Source organism: Tupaia chinensis, unplaced genomic scaffold, assembly GCF_000334495.1.
Source record: "Tupaia chinensis unplaced genomic scaffold, TupChi_1.0 Scaffold000152_1, whole genome shotgun sequence".
In the NCBI taxonomy this organism is placed as follows: domain Eukaryota; kingdom Metazoa; phylum Chordata; class Mammalia; order Scandentia; family Tupaiidae; genus Tupaia; species Tupaia belangeri.
Genome location: NW_006159623.1, coordinates 721,088 through 738,840, shown reverse-complemented (window position 1 = coordinate 738,840; position 17,753 = coordinate 721,088). Strand labels below are relative to the sequence as shown.

Here is a 17,753-nt window from a genome sequence, read left to right as displayed (position 1 = left end):
GCAGTTCGAGTCCCAGACCTGGTGGCTGAGTTCTTGTGCGTGCGTGCCCCAAATCCTGAGAGTGAAGTGATTGTGGTCATTCCCCTGGGGGTGCTTGCTCACATTCTTTCTCTCTAAAGCAAAAAAAAAAAAAAAAAAATCAAGTGCTGGGGCCAGCAGGTGGTATGGTGGCAAAGGCGCTGGACTCCCACATGGCTAACCAAGGTTTGAGTCCTGGGCCTGGTGGCTTGAAAAATCACACCAGGTTGGGACCAGCAGTTAGCGTAATGGCTATGTCACTGGACTCCCATGTAGTCGACCGTGGTTCGAGTCCCAGACCTGGTGGCTTAAACTCATGCCGGGCGTGTGTGCGTGCATGCCCAAGATCTCGAGAGAATGAAGGGACTGCAGTGTGGCCATCCCCCCTGGGGGGTGATTTCTTGCTTTCTGTCTCTCTGGCGAGCACAAGCACCCTATAGCAAAAACCTCTCCAAAAAAAAAAGGAAAAAAAAATTTTTTTAAATCACACCAGCTGCATGTATGGGTATGCCCCAATTCCCAAGAGAATGGAAAAGGGATTGTGACGTGGCCATCCCCTCTGGGGAGTGATCTTTCACCCTGTTTCTCCCCAGTGAGTGTACATGCCCTGTGGCAAAAACCTAAAAACAAACAAGCCAGAGGCTGGTGTAGTTTTCAAATGTTAAACAACTACCAGGGTGGGAGGTGGTGTGATGGTTAAGGGTGCTGGATTCCCACATGGCCGACCACAGTTCGAGTCCTGGACTTGGCGGCTTGCTTTCTCACTTTCCCTCTCTCTCACTCTGTCCCTTTCTGGTTAAATTAAAATAAATACATACATACATACACAAAATTAAGTTTAGTAAAATAATTCTTTAAAAAAATAACAAATGGAATTTTAAAAAAATAATTAATTAAAAACAAAACAAAACAAAACAAAAAAACTACTGACTAACCAGGAAGGTGAGCGACAGGGGCAATCTTAAAGAATAAAGTTTGAGACCAGCAGATGGCGCAATTGTTACGTCGTCAGACTCACACATAATTGACCAGGGTCAAGTCCTGGGTGCAGATGCATGCGTGCCCAAGACCCCGAAAGAGAATGGATCACAGTGTGGCCAGTCCACCCCCACCTCCCGCAGGTGACTTCTCACTTTCTGTCTCCGTCTTTGCTGTGAACACACGCACCCTGTAGCAAAAATCTCTCTAAAAAGAAAGTAGCTTCAGGTATTAATACACTTTAAAAACCATAACTCTAGCTAGAAAAGAGTATTTTCATGAGCACATGGCACTTAATTCTTCTGAATGCTGTTGCCTAATGTATTCTACCTTTAAAATCTCCTCTGAAATAATCTGCCAAGAATATTGCTCCCCATTTAGACAGCCTTTCTCCCCTGGGTTACAGTGATCTTATGAAAGGATATTTGAGATTAAAAGGTGAAGTCACTGGACCAGCAGGTGGTGTAATGGTATGCCTAGATCCCTATATAGTCAATGCAGTTCCAGACCCGGTGGCTTAAAACTCATGCTGGGCATGTATCCATGCATGCTCAAAATCCCAAGAGAATGGAGGGGAAGTGTTTGCAGAGTGGCCATCCCCCCTGGGGGGTGACTTCTGGCTGTCTCTCTGGCAAGCACATGTGCCCTATAGGAAAAAAATCTCTCAAAAAATAATTAAATAATAACACCAAAAACAACAGGGCCAGCAGGTGGTTAACGGTGCTGAACTCCCACATGGCTGACTACGGTTCAAGTCCCAGACCTGATGGCTTGCTTTCTCACTTTCTCTCTGTCCATTTCTGGTCAAATTTTTAAAAAAAATTATTTAACATTATTATTTTCCAGTTTGATCAGAGAGAGAGAGAGGGAAAGTGAGAAAGCAAGCCACCAGGTCCAGGACTTGAACCGTGGTCAGCCATGTGAGTCTAGCACCCATAACCACCATGCTACCTGCCAGCCTCCTCTGGTCAAATTTAAATGAATTAAACATGAAGTCAGGAGACCAGCACATGCTGTAATGGTTATGCTGCTGGACTCCCACATAACCGATCACAGTTCAAGGTGGGACCTAGCGGCTTAAAATTGACATGGGGGTGCCTGTGTGTGCATGCCCTAAATCCCGAGAGAATGGAAAAGGGACTGCAGTGTGGCCATCTGCCCTGAGGGATGATCTCTCGTTTTCTCTCGGTTAAGTGCACGCACCCAATAGCAAAAATCTCTCTTGAAAAAAAAAGAAGTCACAGAGCCAGCAGGTGGCATGGTGGTTGGGGCACTGAACTCCCACATGGCTGGACACGAGTCAAATCCCAGGCCTGGCAGTTTTTTCCTTTATCTCTGTCTCATCTGGTCAAATTTAAAAAAAAAGTAACACTATTAAATAATTCTTTAAAAAAATGAAGTCACTTAAAGCTCATTTAAGGACTGTCAAAAAACTAATTTTATTTTTGTATTCTTTATAAATAAAAAGCAACCAGTAACCATTTTCCTTAGTTCCAACTTCAGTGACTGTATTTTTAGGAACCACTAGACTTCGAATACACTATCTGTAAAGAGTAGTTTATAACTGTTGAATTAAACATTTTTTGCTTAATGTATTTTAATATACAAAACCTTATTAAGTATTTTTTTGCTTAATATATTTTGTAAATTATACTTAATTCTTGAAACATCTTAAGTAATCTACCTTTATTTTCTTCACTAATAAGAATGAGTAATTTAAAATTTCACGCAGATGTGAGCATTTTAAATACCTCACTTCCTTAACATAAGAGTCTTTCGTAGGCCGCTGCTGGGAATTATAAATGTTCATGGTAATACACAGGAGTGGATGACATTCAGTATTTAGTATAGGACCAAGTTAATTAGTAAGGAGTCAAAAAAAATTAACGTTAAAAATGATTATGTATTTGAAAAGGTTCTGACATTTATTTACTTCGGAACAAGTAAGTGGAAAAAGCCACCCGTACAAACCCATTTTAATTTTGGTCTCTATCCTTAAAATTGCCTAGGAGTTCTTAGAATACAGAAAAACCAAATTTGAATGCACTGGTAATAGTTTAACAATTGCTATGTCCCCTTAGGATCACTTGACGGAATGTTCTGAAACCAAAGCATAATTCACCACAAAGATAAATCAGAAAAACTTTCATCTTTTTTTTTAATTGCCAGAGTATGCTTATACAGATAAAATGCAGAGAGAGAGAGAGAGAGAGAGAGAGAAGGAAACGCTCCCTAACGGGGCGTGGCCACCTGCCATCTCTTCTCCATCTCTCCGTCCTGTCGGAATTTTGGACACATGTGCACACACGTGCCCAGCACGTTCTTCAGGCTGCTGGGGCAGCCAGCCAGGTGGGACCCAGCTTCCCTTAACCACTAGACTATGGGGCTGGCTCAAGAAAACAAACTTTTAAAGGACATGTTATAATTACCTGGACAAAATAATTATCAACTAGTAATGCTCATATTAGTACATGCAACAGATTGAGATCTCAAATTAAATCCTGTGCTATATACTTTTAAGTATTTTGTCAGACACACTTTTTAAGTTTTTCTAACAGTTGCATTTGCCTCTCCACATATATTAATTTTTATTTCAAACAAAACAGTTCACTTCTCCAGGTATCATGTTTATCAGTGCAAAGTAAAATGTGACGATCTCAGTAGAAATCATTTATTCTGTTATCTTAGAAAGGGCTATTCCTCGAAATGTCCAAAGCGTACTTAAAAGATGTCCAAATCGTGCGAATGATCCACCTCAATGGCTTCCTCTGCATCCAGCTTGGTTTCCCCATGTCCTTCCTGTGACTTCGCACACGAGGCTTTCCCCATGTCCTTCCTGTGACTCGTCAAGAGAGGCCAGGGCCTCATTTGTGTCACTTGCAAAAGTTTCTCGTGACGTATCATCCTCTTCTTGAAAATTGAGACTTTTAATAGCTTGTTTCATCTTTTTCCCCAACACCTGTGTTCTCCTCTTCCTAGCAGCTTTTTTATTTTCATATTCCTTTTGATTTTCAACGTAGAAAATGTCCTATAATGAAAGAACAATTTCAGGAGATACAAAGTACCATCTATTAAAAGTATGTTACAAGACAGGCTCTTTATAATCATAATCTCCATTTCTCACAAAAAATAACTGTCCCAGACCTAGTGGCCTAAAAACATGCTGGGCGCATGTGCGTGTGTGCCCAAAATCCTGAGAAGAGAATAGAGGAAAAGGGATTACAATGTGGTCACTCCCCCGGGGGGTAATCTCACTTTCCCCTCTGTCTCTCTACAACAAGTGCATGCATCCTACAGCAAATAAAAAATAAAAATAAGACACAGAGAAAGATATTTAATTAAATAAGTACCTATTGCCAAGTGAAGACGAGCTATGATTCAAAGACAGAAGGTATGATTTAAATGCAATCTAGTGCTAGGCCCAGGGCCCTTGCTTAGTCTACCAGTGTATTATTTCTATAATAAAAAGTTTCTTTTTAAAAAAAGAATGAGCTTATTTCATGTATTATCATTATTATTTAGCTTGACCAGAGACAGAGAAAAAGAGAAAGGAGGAAAGCAAGCCTCCAGGTTCGAGACTCAAACGATGGTCGGCCATGATGAAGTCCAGTGCCTTAACCACTATGCAACCTGCTGGTCCCAAAAAGTTTCTTAAATTAAGACTCAGAAGGAAAACCACACTGTCTGGAGTTAAAATACAATTTATCACAATAAAACAGAAGTCTTCAGAAATAAAATGCACCAACTTTGAAGTGTCATCGTAACTATACGTGATTGCCCACGGCTACACCTGGACTGTGTACTTATGGATGCTTACGTCACCTACACAAGAGAAAAATCCCAGTCCTTCAAAAGCATTGCTCTAGGGCTAGCAGGTGGCAGGGGGGTCAAGGTGCTGAGCTCCCACATGTCCCATCGCGGTTCCAGTCCCAGACCTGGTGGCCTGTTTGCTAGAGTAGCTCACAGAAGTGCATTTCTGCAGGTGTCTAAAGGTCATACCACGTTTTCTCAGACTGCTGCTCTCCAAACATCCCCACCCCCCTTCTTTCTCTCTGGTGAGCACGTGTGTCCTATAGCAAATTAAAAAAAAAAAAAAAATTATAATGATGATAAAATGGAATGAATAATTCTTAAAAACTTGGTCAAACAAGTTTCTATACTTGTTCCTATCGCAAGTATAAAAACAATATGACCAGCCCTAGGATACCTTCTAGGACGATAGGAGAAAGACTATGTTGTCTGGGGCCAGCAGGAGGCATGGTAGTTAAGTTGCTTTCTCACATTCTCTCTCATTTGGTCCCTCTCTGGTCAAATTAAAATAAGTAAATAAATAAATAAAGTTAAAATAATTTTATAAAGACTATATTATCTGAAAATGAGATTCTTCTAATGCATGTCGAAAGGCTCTAATGTGAAAATCCAAAATGCTCCAAATTCTAAAACTTTCTAAGCATGAAGGACCAGCAGTTGGTGTAATGGCTATGTCACTGGACTCCCATGTAGTAAACTGCAGTTTGAGTCCCGGACCCGGTGACTTAAACTTACTTCGAGCGTGTGTGTGTGTGTGTGTGTGTGTGTGTGTGTGCGTGTGTGTGTGTGCGTGCCCAAGATCCGGAGAGAATGGAGAAGTGACTGCAGCGTGGCCATCCCCCCTGGGGGGCGATTTCTTGCTTTCTGTCTTCTCTCTGTCTTCCTGGCAAGCACATGCGCCCTATAGCAAAAACCTCTCCAAAAAACAAACAAACTTTCTAAGCATGATATGACAGCACATGTCATAGAATCCCATACCTGATCTCAGGTGGTAGTCTGTGGTTAGAATGCTGTACAATCGAAAGCTGCTGTATACACTTAATTTCCAGCGAGGTGTAAAGTACATATAGGATAGAAATAAGGTTTGCCTTTAGACTTGGGACCATCTCTAAGATATCTCACTATGTATGTGTAGATATTCCAAAGTCTGAAGAAATCGGAAATCTGAAATACTTGTGGTCTTGAGCACTTGGGATAAGGAATACTCAGCCTGTGCAGGGTTCTAAATCCTGGCTCTGTTGACATTTTGGGCCGACCAGATGGCTCTGCTAGGAGGCCTGCTGTGAGCAGGAGGAGGTTCGGCAGGGCTGCCACACACACTAGCCTAAGCAGCACACGATCGCCTCCACTGAAGTATGACAACAGTCCCAGACATGGCCAGTGTCCTCTGAGGGTCAGACGTGCCAGTGAACAGTTACTCTAGTGGAAAATATATTCTCTTTAAAATATCAATCTGGTATAAACACAGGACATATAACATAACACCTGGAAGCCTTGGAACAGATAGGAAGATGGAGTTATAGAGGGTATTAAAAAAGAAAAAGTAGGGGCCAGCAGGTGGTATGGTGGTTAGGGCACTGGACTCCCACATAGTCAACTGCAGTTTGAGTCCTGGACCCACTGGCTCAAAAATCAAGCCTGGCACAGGTGCGAATGCCCAAAATCCCAAGAGGTGAAGGGAGATTGTGGCATGGCCATCCCCCCGAGAGGCTGATTTCTCACTCTCCCTGTATTATCTCTCTGTCTCTCTCGGTGAGTGCACATGTCCTATGGCAAACACCTAAAAACAAAAATAAAAAGTTTAAAAAGAAGCTAGATGCACCCCTGAGACCCAATTATACTTCGAGAAGGGACTACGGCTGTAGCCGAACCATTCTCTATTATATTTTAAAGTAAACAAAGTATAAATCCCTCCTTGTGTATAAAATGCACTACAATGGAGGACGAGGAGCTAGAGGAGAGCCTGTCTAGATCTCTAAGGAAGCAGCACCGGAATTAGCAGGAGGAGGAGGAAGGAACTTGAAATGAAGGGGACAGGGAAAGCTTCAGAACGTGCTCTGATGAAGAGAACGAATAAAATTATGGGCAGGCCCCGCAGCCCACCGGGAAACGAGAGGTGAGTCCCACAGGGCTGACTGTGGTTCGAATGCCGGTCCCAGCAGCTAGAAAAACAATACGGGCATGTGTGTGCTCTCACAGGATGGAGAGATGCAGGGGAGGGATTGTGGCATAACCACACCCTCGTTAGGGGCTGCTTTCTCCCCTCTCTGAGAGCACATGTGCCCTGTGCCCACGCCCCCACAAAAAAAGAGAAAGAAAGAGAAGAAAAGTGCTAGCTAAAGAAATGAACAGGAGATGGGGCCGGCAGGTAGCATGGTGGATAAAGTTGCCGGATTCCCACATGGCCAACCACGGTTCAAGTCCTGGACTTGGCAGCTTGCTTTCTCACTTTCCCTTTCTCTCTCTCTCTTGTCACTTTTTGAGAGATTTTCACTATAGGGCACGTGCGCTCGCCAGACAGACAGAGAGAGACATAGAAACAGAAAGTGAGAAATCACCCCCGAGGGGGGATGGTCACGCCGCAATCCCTTCTCCTCCATTCTCCTCTCGGGATCTTGGGCACGCACGCACACGCGCCCGGCGTGAGTTTTAAGCCACCGGGTCTGGGACGCGAACCGCGGTCGACTACGTGGGAGTTCCAGCGACATAGCCACTATGCTAACTGCTGGTTCCCTCTCTGGTCAAATTTTAAAAATAATAACAAATGGAATTAAATAAATAAATAATTCTTTAAAAAAAGAAAAAGAAATGAGCAGGAGCAGAAGTGTGGTACTGTGTGAAGCCTCACAAAACAGGTGTATTATCTTTGTTTCTGGATGTGAAAAACGAGCACAAAATTACAGAACATAGAGGTGTAAGTTCGTAACTCATCTGAGTTATCCAAATCCATACACCTTTTTTCTTTTAATTTGCCAGTGTGCGCCACTGTGCTTTTCAAGCCGCCGGGTCTGGAATTCTAACAGTGCAGTTCGCCATGGCGATCCAGCTCCTGAAACCACCAGGCACAGACCAGGCCCCAGAGCTATGTTCTGTTTTTTTTGTTTAGGTTTTTGCCATAAGGTGTGTGTACTCACTGAAGACAGACAGAAAAGGAAAGTGAGGGAGACAGGGAAGGGAAAGTGGAATGATTTCTTCCCCTCCATTCTCCTCTTAGGACTCTGAATATGCACACCCACAGGCCAGGCATGATTTTCAAGTTGCAGGGTCTGGGGCTCGAACCATGGTCAGCCATGTAGGAATCCAGACCCTCACAACCATGCTACCTACTGACCCCTCCAAAGCTACCTTCCTAAATTCTATGATACTATTTTCATGAAAGTGATAATTCACAATTTTTTTTTTTGGAGAGGTTTTTGCGTGTGCTCACCAGACAGAGACAGAGAGACAGAAAGTGAGAAATCACCCCCCGGGGGGATGGTCACACCGCAATCCCTTCTCCTCCATTCTCCTCTCGGGATCTTGGGCACGCACGCACATGCACCCAGCGTGAGTTTTAAGCCACCGGGTCCGGGACGTGAACCACGGTCGACTATGTGGGAGTCCAGTGACATAGTCATGACACTAACTGCTGGTTCCAATTTTTTTGAGAGTTTACCGACTTTCAAAGAAGCTCCAAAGAGAACTTTTTTGTTTTAAATGTTGCTATATGGCTCGTGTGCTCACTGGAGAGACAGGGAGAGAGAGAGGGAGGGGAGGGGCAGTAGGTGGTGTGGTGGTTAAGACACTGGACTCCTACACAGCTTTTATTTATCTGTCATCATTAACATTACAGTTAGTATGGCTAAAACATACATTCCTTTTTTGTTTGTTTGTTTGTTTTTGGGGGGGAGAGATTTTTGCTATAGGGCACGGGCACTTAATAGGGGGAGAGAGAGAGAGACAAGGAGAGAGAAAGCGAGAAATCACCCCCCATGGGGGATGGCCATGCCACAATCCTTTCTCCATTTTCCTCCCAGGAATACATACATGCATACATATGCACCCGGCATGAGTTTCAGGTCTCTGGGTCTGGGATCAAACTGCAGTTGGCCATGTGGGAATCCAGCAATGTAACCATTATGCCATCTGCTGGTCCCCTTTGTTGGTTTTTATTTGGGCGTGTGCTTGCCGGAGAGGGATAGAAAAAGTGCGAGAGAAAGCGAGAAATCTCCCTCCCAGAGGGGATGGCAACCCCACCATTCCTTCTCCATTCTCCTCTTGGGATTTTGGGCATAGTAACATATGTGCCTGGTTTGATTTTCAAGCTGCCAGGTCCAGGACTTGAACCACGGTCGGCCATGTGGGAGTCCAGCACCTTAACCAGAACGACACGTGCTGGCCCCATTGCTACTTTTTCCCTTTTTTTTTCTTAAAAAATAAATAAATAAAAAGGTTTATTTGGTTCCTCCATGAGCAAGGGATAGAGAGACAGAGACACAGAGACAATACCTACAACAGGGTCAACTACGTGGGAGTCCAGTGACATAGCCAATACGCTAACTGCTGGTCCCAATAAAATAATTCTTTAAAAAAATGATTACCTTTAAAATAAATAAAGTTTGGAAAAGAGAAAAAATAATTATGTGCTAAAAGACCAAGAAAAATTACCATGAAAATAGAAGAAATCCTGATCTCAGTTCTTAAAGGAAAGAAGATGAGACACAAGGTTTACATGAAACGCCTGGGCGGAGTAGGCGGGGGAGAGCAGCAGAGAATGAAGCTAGCGGCTGAGTGGAAATTAGTAACATGGATCTCCAAAGCCCTGGACGTTATCATTACCTTAATTTGTTCCTCGCTGATACTAGGAGTGTTTTTCAAGAGATTCAGAAAAACCCCACCTGGTGTTCTTCTTCGACTACCATTCTACAAAAGAAAAAAAAACAAAACAGAAAAATTAAACCACATAGACTCTTCTCATGAATGGCCAAAGCATCTTTTTTTTAAAATAAGAATTATTCATGTAAGGGGCCAGCAGATGGTGTAATGGTTATGTCGCTGGACTCCCACATGGTTGACCGCAGCTCGAGTCCTGTACCCGGGGGCTTACCACTCAGGCCAAGTACATGTGCGTCCATGCCCAAGATCCCGAGAAGAGAACAGAGAAGAGGCTACGACATGGCCATCCCCCTGGGGGGTGATTTCTTGCTTTTTGTCTCTCTATCTCTCCAACAAGCACACTTGTCCTATAGCATATAAATATATATGTATGTATGTATGTATGTGTGTGTATATATATATATATATAAACTCTTTAAAAGACAAAGACTTGGGACCAGCACGTGGCGTGCGTGGTGGTTAAGGATGCTGAACTCCCACACTGCTGAACGCAGTTCAAGTACCAGACCTGGCAGCTTGCTTTCTCACTTTCTCTCTCTCTCTCATACTCTGTCCTCTCTCATCAAATTAAAAAAAAAAAAATTAAGTTAAATAATTCTATAAAGGAAAAAAAACTATTCATTTAATTTTATTTATTATTTTTAAAATGTGACCAAATGGAGACAAAGGGAGAACAGGAATTGAATATGGGAGTCCAGCACCTTAACCACCATGCCACCTGCCAGCCTTGCCAGGCCTCTTTTAAAATACTCCCTTAAGGAGATAGAAAGAATGCCAGATTCAAAATCCAGTCCTGGGACCAGCAGTTAGCATAATGGCTATGTCGCTGGACTCCCACATAGTTGACCGCGGTTCAAGTCCCGGACCCAGTGGCTTAAACTCACGCCGGGCGCGTGTGCGTGCGTGCCCAAGCTCCCAAGAGGAGAATGGAGGAGAAGGGATTATGGCGTGGCCATCCCGCCTGGGGGCTGATTTCCTGCTTTCTATCTCTCTGTCTCTCTCTGTCTGTCTGGTGAGCGCACGCGCCCTATAGCAAAAACCTCTCCAAAAAAAAAAAAAAAATCCGGTCCTGATTCCGATTCATTGAGTGGATAATACGAAAATCACTACAGTGATTGAGTTTCTGTTCTTCATAAAAGGTAGGCTAAAAGTAATAAAAACGAGAAACCAGCAGTTAGTGTAATGGCTATGTCGCTGGACTCCCATGTAGTCGACCGCGGTTCGCGTCCTTTGATCCACAGAAACATAATAAAATGAAACATGAAAAATGAAATTCCACCATCAGTGAAATTTTATATATAAGTTTTTAATTGCGCTATTTTTCAACAATGTATGAATGATACGAACCTAAAGTAACACCTAAAGTTCATGGTTATTAAGTGCTGGGCGTGCAGTAAGTATTTTGCACGTGTCATCTCATCAACCACATAGGATTAATTTCCATTTTATGAGTGAGGAGACTGAGGTTCCAGGAGTCAAGTAATTTGGATAAATCTCAGTGAAGAGGGACCAGCAGATGACATAATGGTGACCTAGGTAGATTTCCACATAGTGAACTGCAGTTCAAGGCCCAGACCTGGCGGCTTAAACTCAGGCCGGGCAGGTTACGTGTGTGCCTAAGATCCTGAGGGCAGAATGGAGGAGAAGGGACTGAGGTGTAGCCATCCCCTCTAAGGGGTGATTTCTCTATCTCTCCAGTGAGCACACACACCCTATAGCAAAAATCTCACTCTAAAAAAGATACATTTCAGTGAATAAACTACAGACCTAAAACTCAAAACCCGTGTTCTCAAAATCTGAGCTTCCAGGCTGCTCCAGGACTCTGTTGTATTAAAATTTCAGCCTCTACCTTTAACGAGTCACATAAGAGATATGTTGTCGGGACCAGCAGGTGGCATGGTGGTTAAGGCACTAGACATTCCCACGTGACTGACCACAGTTCGAGTCTTAGACCTGGTGACTTGCTTTCTCTCTCTCTCGTTCTGGTCAGATTAAAAAACAAACAAATAAAAAGAATAAACACAATTGAGACCAGCATTGGTGTAATGGCTATGTTGGACTCCGATGTAGTCGGCCGCGGTTTGAGTACCGGATCCAGTAGCTTAAACTCACGCCGGGCACATGTGCGTGCATGCCCATCCCCACTGGAGGGTGATTTCTCACTTTCTGTCTCTCTCTTTTCCTGGTGAGTGCACACACCCTATAGCAAAAGGTCCTCAAAAAAGATAAACACAATTAAATAAATAATTATTTTAAAAAGAGAGATTAAGTTGTTGGGAACCAGCAGTTAGCATAATGGCTATGTCGCTGGACTCCCACATAGTCAACCGCAGTTCGCGTCGCGGACCCGGTGGCTTAGAACTCATGCCGGGCGCGTGTGTGTGCGTGCCCAAGATCCCGAGAGGAGAATGGAGGAGAAGGGATTGCGGCGTGGCCATCCCCCCTGGGGGGTGATTTCTTGCTTTCTGTCTCTCTCTGTCTGTCTGGCGAGCGCACGCGTCCTATAGCGAAAACCTCTCAAAAAAAAAAAAAAAAGAGTGATATGTTGTTGACTACGTGTTAACAGGCTATAATTTATCTGTTATTTTTTTTTGTAAGGAAAGTATTAACTGAATTTTTGTATTCAGTCTACATTGCTGATGTAGATTTTAAATTCTGAAACGTAAGAATCTGATAAATTAAAAATTCAACAGAAACAACTTTATTTCGTTTTTAAAAAATCACTCAATAAACGTATTAAAAACAGAGAGACTAACAGTCTTACCATTATAAAAAGGCCTCCATTTTGTTCAACTTCAGCAGTTTCCATCAGAAGTTCAATTGCCTTTTTGTTTCCAATAATCCTCACTACTCGAGCTATTAGGTCTTTCTTTGGTTCTTGTAACCTAAGAAGAAATAAAAATTCAAGAATTTTACCTTAGTCTCTGATTTAGTCCCCAACTAGAATAGAAATCCTACTCTGTCCTGCATCTTTAATATTTAACCTCAGGATCACTGAAGGAAGCCCTTCCTAACCTTGGGTCCCACGAGAGGACGGTCACCGCACGGCTCCCTCAAGTCTCACGTGGCTTCCTCACTTGCCTTACTGGATTATGGCAGATTTCTAAATAAACGTACAGAAAGACAGAAGATAAAACCAGCACTACCCATCACAAAAATAGCAGACAGATACTAAGCTTTCAATTATTATGCCTCAAAGCCAGCACTCTGGGGGCCAGTCCTACAGCCTACTGGCCATTAGAGCCAGATCCCACATAGCTCACTGTGGTTCAAATCCCAGCCTCAGGCTTGAAAAACTTGCTGGGCATGTGTATGTCCCCAGGCTTCCAACGTGGTAGATAAATGAAAAAGGGACTGTGGTATGATCCCGCCGACACCGCGGGTACTTCATCCTGCTTCCTGTCTGTCTCTGACCAGCGTACAGGCCCTCTGGAAATTCAAAAACAAGTTAGCTCTTCTAACTTCAAAGATGTTGGTTAGCTTTAAGAACAGATAGGCTAGGGGCCAGCAGGTGGCCTGGTGGGTAAGGCGCTGGATCCCACATCATCAACTGTGGTTCGAGTCCTGGACCTGGCGACTTACTTTCTCATCCCCCACCCCCGGGTCAAATTAAAAAGAAAAATAACCATAATAATAATAATAAAAAAATACAAGTTTATTAAAAAAGAACAGACAGGACCTTCCTTCATGGGCTCCCTGACTCAGAAACACAGGAACAGCGAGTGTTTACCAGTGGTGCACAGCCGGAGCAGCGCAGCTCTTGGAACCTTACATGCCTGGGGTAGGTGCATCCTCCCGATAGCATACAAGGTAACACTGTTAGGAACGCTTGCACTTACCACTGAGAGGCTAAAAGCAAAGCGAGCCTGGGCTAAGGTGCCTGGGCTCAGGTGCAGACCAGCACGGTTATTGTTCTTCTCAACAGGAGGCCCACACTCTCCTGGGAAGAGCACTGGTCTAGGAACAAAGGGATCTGCCTTTAGCTCCAGGTCTGACCTTGAGTAAGCCCAGCCACAGACCTACTGGGCCTCAGTTTCTTTACCGGTGAAGGGTTTTGTTTGTAAAATACCTAAGTTCCCCAGTATTAAAAAAAAAAAAAAAAAAAAGCCAGTACTGGCATTAACGTAAGCTTGCCTGGAATGTAAGACCGTTTTCCTACCAGCCATTTTCTTCTTCTTTTTTTGGGGAAAGGTTTTCCAGAAAGACAGAGAGAGACAAAGAGACAGAAAGCAAGAAATCACCCCCCAGGGGGGATGGCTATGCCACAATCCCTTCTCCTCCATTCTCCTCTCGGGATCTTGGGTACACATGTACATGCACCCAGCCTGAGTTTAAGCCACTGGGTCCAGGAAACGAACCGTGGTAGACTACATGGGAATCCAGTGACATAGCCATTATGCCAACTGCTGGTCCCCCCACAGCCATATTACTCTTGAATTGTATCTGTTTTCAAATTTGTAACACTGTTTGTTAGTGACTTAGAGCTAATAAAAAGTTAATCAAAATTTGAACTTGTTAAAAATAAATGACTTATAAGAACCAGCAAGTGGCATGGTTTGAGTCCTGGACCTGGCAGCTTAAAAAACATGCCAGGCACATACATGTACATGCCCAAAATCCTGAGAGGAGAATGGAGGAGGAGGGATTAGGGCATGGCCAACCCTCTCATGGAGTGATTTCTTATTTTATGTCCCTACCTATCTTTCTCTCTGTGACTCTCTCTGGCAAGTGCATGTGCCCTACAGCAAACTAATAAAAATAAAACTTCACAAGTTGGGGACCAGTGTGTAGTGGCACAAGCAAGTGTGTGCATGCCCAGGATCTCGAGAGGAGAATGGAGGAGAAGGGACTGCATCCTGGGCGTCCCCCCGGGGGTGATTTTTCGCTTTCTGTCTGTCTCTCTGGCAAGCACAAAGGCCCAGTAGCAAAAACCTTTCTCTAAAAAACAAAAACAAAAACAAAACCAAAAACAACATGTTTTAAAAAGATATGTTTGGGCCAGCTCCATGGTCGAGTGATTAAGGGAGGTTTGAAGCCTGGTATCAGCGCTTTAAAATCATGCAGAGTGTATGTGCATGTGCACCCCAAATCCACACAAAATGGAGAAACAGAGAGCATGCCCAATTAGGGGAGGTGCTTTCTCCTTCTGTCTCTCTCTCTGACAAGGGTGTATGCTCTCCTGCAATTAATAAAGAAAAGGAAACATTTTGCCTAAAGAGCTCTTTGTCATTCAACGGCAAAGAGCTGCTTAAAAGGCTATAAAATTACTTTATCAGTTCTACACAAATTTAAGAAAACTCAAAAATATACATATAGTCAGGTAGATTCAGAATTAGTTCTTCATATTAAAAATAAAACAAAACAAAACAAAAACAAAACAAACCCTCAGGGCCAGCAGGTGGTGTAGTGGTTGAGATGCTATAACTCCCACAGGGTTGACCACAGTTAGAATTCTGGACACAGTGGCTTGAAACTCATGCCAGGCACATGTGCATGAGGGCCCAAAATCCCAGGAGGAGAATGCTGAAGGGACTGCAGGGTGGCCTCCGCCCTCGCCCCCTGCCCCGGGATTGATTTCTTGCATTCTGTCTCTCTGTCTCTGTCGAGCACATGCACCTTACAGCAAAAAATCTGCCTTTCAAAAAGAAAAAAATCTCAAAAAAGAATTTGTCACGAATGTACATGGGGCCTATTTCCAGTAAAAAGAAGGTATTTGGACAAATCTCTGGGACGAATTGAATGCTCACCTGAAAGAAATTTCATCAGCTACTTTTTCTTGTGAATCTTCCTCTGTGATCTCATAGCGGCCTTTGTAGTTCATTTCCAGTCTGTCCCCTAGTCTGTCTTTGACAGGTCGTTTCCGTTTGAGATGACCTTGCCCATTTTCCTCTTCCTTTGATCCCGGTTTTTTGTCACCCTGCATATAGTCATCTAGCTCTTTATCTAACTCCTTGGAATGCTCTTGAGCTTCCCGCCTGAGTTTCTTAGCAAGCAGATAGTTGTAGGTCTCGGACTGCCTGCTTTTGTCAATCGTGCCCTCCATTCCCAAGATACCCAGTTCCGTGGCCACTGCGTCTTGATTCTGCTCCTGCAGAACGGCACCCCAGATGTTGTTGATCTTCTTTCCTCCAGCAGCAGGTGCCTTCTGACTGCTCTGGCCAAACTGGAAGGGCTCTGGTTTGGGAGGAGGGTTGAAACATTTCTGTCGCTTGCGTTTCCAAAGCGAACTATCATCATCTGAATCAGAAGCGCTCTCTTCGCTGGAATCCACACTTTTCACAGTCCGATAATGTGATACGGGCGCGCACGCTGCTGTGGTGCTCTGGAAGGCCCTCACAGCACTGTCTCCACTCAGCACCTTCTGCAAGAAAAAGGAAATACCATCGATTCCTCAAGCATATTAACCCACCCACCATGGCCTTTTTTTTTTTTTTAAGGAAATTTACTTAGAGATTATACTGGCCCATTCTGAAACAGAATCTGACTTCAAGGACATCTCTGAACTTAATCCTGTCCCTAATGTGCTCAAGTTCTAAATGGCAGTTATTAGAAAAGTCATGATTTTTTTGGGGGGAGAGGTTTTTGCTGTAGAGAGACAGAAAGCGAGAAATCACCCCCCAGGGGGGATGGCCACGCCACAATCCCTTCTCCTCCATTCTCCTCTCGGGATCTTGGGCACGCATGCACACGCGCCCGGCGTGAATTTAGGCCTCCGGGTCCGGGACGCGAGCCGCAGTCAACTACATGGGAGTCCAGCGACATAGCCATTACACTAACTGCTGGTCCCATGATGTATTTTTTTGATACAAAAACGCCCAATGACTTTTCCGATGACCCAAAAGTTCTAAAGCCTCATGCTAAAAATATCACTAAAGGCCTCAATTCTTACCTCTAAGGTTTCAATGTTTTCAGTTTTTATTGGAATGCTTGCAAATGACACATGCACTTGTACCTGGCAGTTAAAAGATGTTTTTTCTTTTCTTTTTTTATAAGAGGGTTTTTTGTTATGGGGCGCATGCACTCACAGGTGAGAGATAGAGACAAAAAGTGAGAAACCACCTGGGGGGGGGATGGCCACCTGCAATCCCTTCTCTTCCATTCTCTTAGGATTTTGGGCACGCACACACACGCCTAGCATGAGTTTTAAGCTGCCAGGTCTGGGACTCGAACCACGGACTACTAGATGGGAACCCAGCGAAGTAACTATTACACCATCTGCTGGTCCCAGAGATTTTGTATTTTCTCCAAGGATGCCTGCCTTGTATTGGACACAACAATTTTGTTTATACGTGTTTGTGGCTATACTCCTTTTAGATAAGATGGTAAATTCCCACGGGTAGGAATTCCTGAGGTATTACTTTTATTTTCTTTTTTAAGGGCTTTGCCATAGGGCGTGTGTGTGTGTGCTATGAGAGGAAAAATGAGAAATTACCCCCCAAGAGCAGAAGGCCACACCACAATCCCTTCTCCTCCATTCTCCTGGGATTTGGGGTACATGCACACATGCGCCCAGCTTGAGTTTCAAGACGGGGTCTGGGACTTGAACTGCAGTCCACCCTGTGGGAGTCCAGCACCTCAACACCCTGCCACCTGCTGGTCCCCTTGACATACTACTTTTAAAAAGTGTCCACTGTGTTACATTTTACCAGGTCATGAAGCAATTTATGTAAAACCACCCAAAAGAAGGTGTCATTCCGTGTGTAAGGAGTCACCTCAGCTTACACACGCGGGCATTTGTTGAGGTCCTGCTTTGTGCGAAAAATAAGAAATGGGGGTTGAGTGATTTAAGTCAACAGGATGGTCCCCTCATCTTACAACTGTGACAGCTCATGGGTGTCGGGCATCGCTGTGTACAGCATCCTCCAGGAACCCTTAGGACAACCCTACCCGTGGTGCATCATGCCAACCCTACAGATGGGGACACAACAGGTCACACACACCGTGGCGCCCCAGGATCCGAATGCAAGCAGCGTGGCACCAAAGCCTTCTCAAAGGGGGCAAACTCCCATTTAGAAAACAGGGAAGCTACTAAGCAAGGGTCTCCCAACAGTTAACGGAAAACGCGTATTATG

At 44.0% G+C, this 17,753-nt stretch overlaps 1 protein-coding gene across 1 annotated transcript; it reads right to left on the bottom strand.

Annotated features, from left to right (window-relative positions):
* Positions 1–2,898: 2,898 nt before the first annotated feature.
* On the bottom strand, positions 2,899–16,042 carry PHAX (phosphorylated adaptor for RNA export; the record flags this gene model as incomplete). The annotated part of the gene is given in 5 exon segments (XM_014586638.2): positions 2,899–3,788; positions 3,826–4,024; positions 9,625–9,708; positions 12,446–12,566; positions 15,429–16,042. Coding segments are annotated over 5 exon segments (1,089 nt in total), but the record flags the coding sequence as incomplete, so codon positions are not given.
* Positions 16,043–17,753: the final 1,711 nt, after the last annotated feature.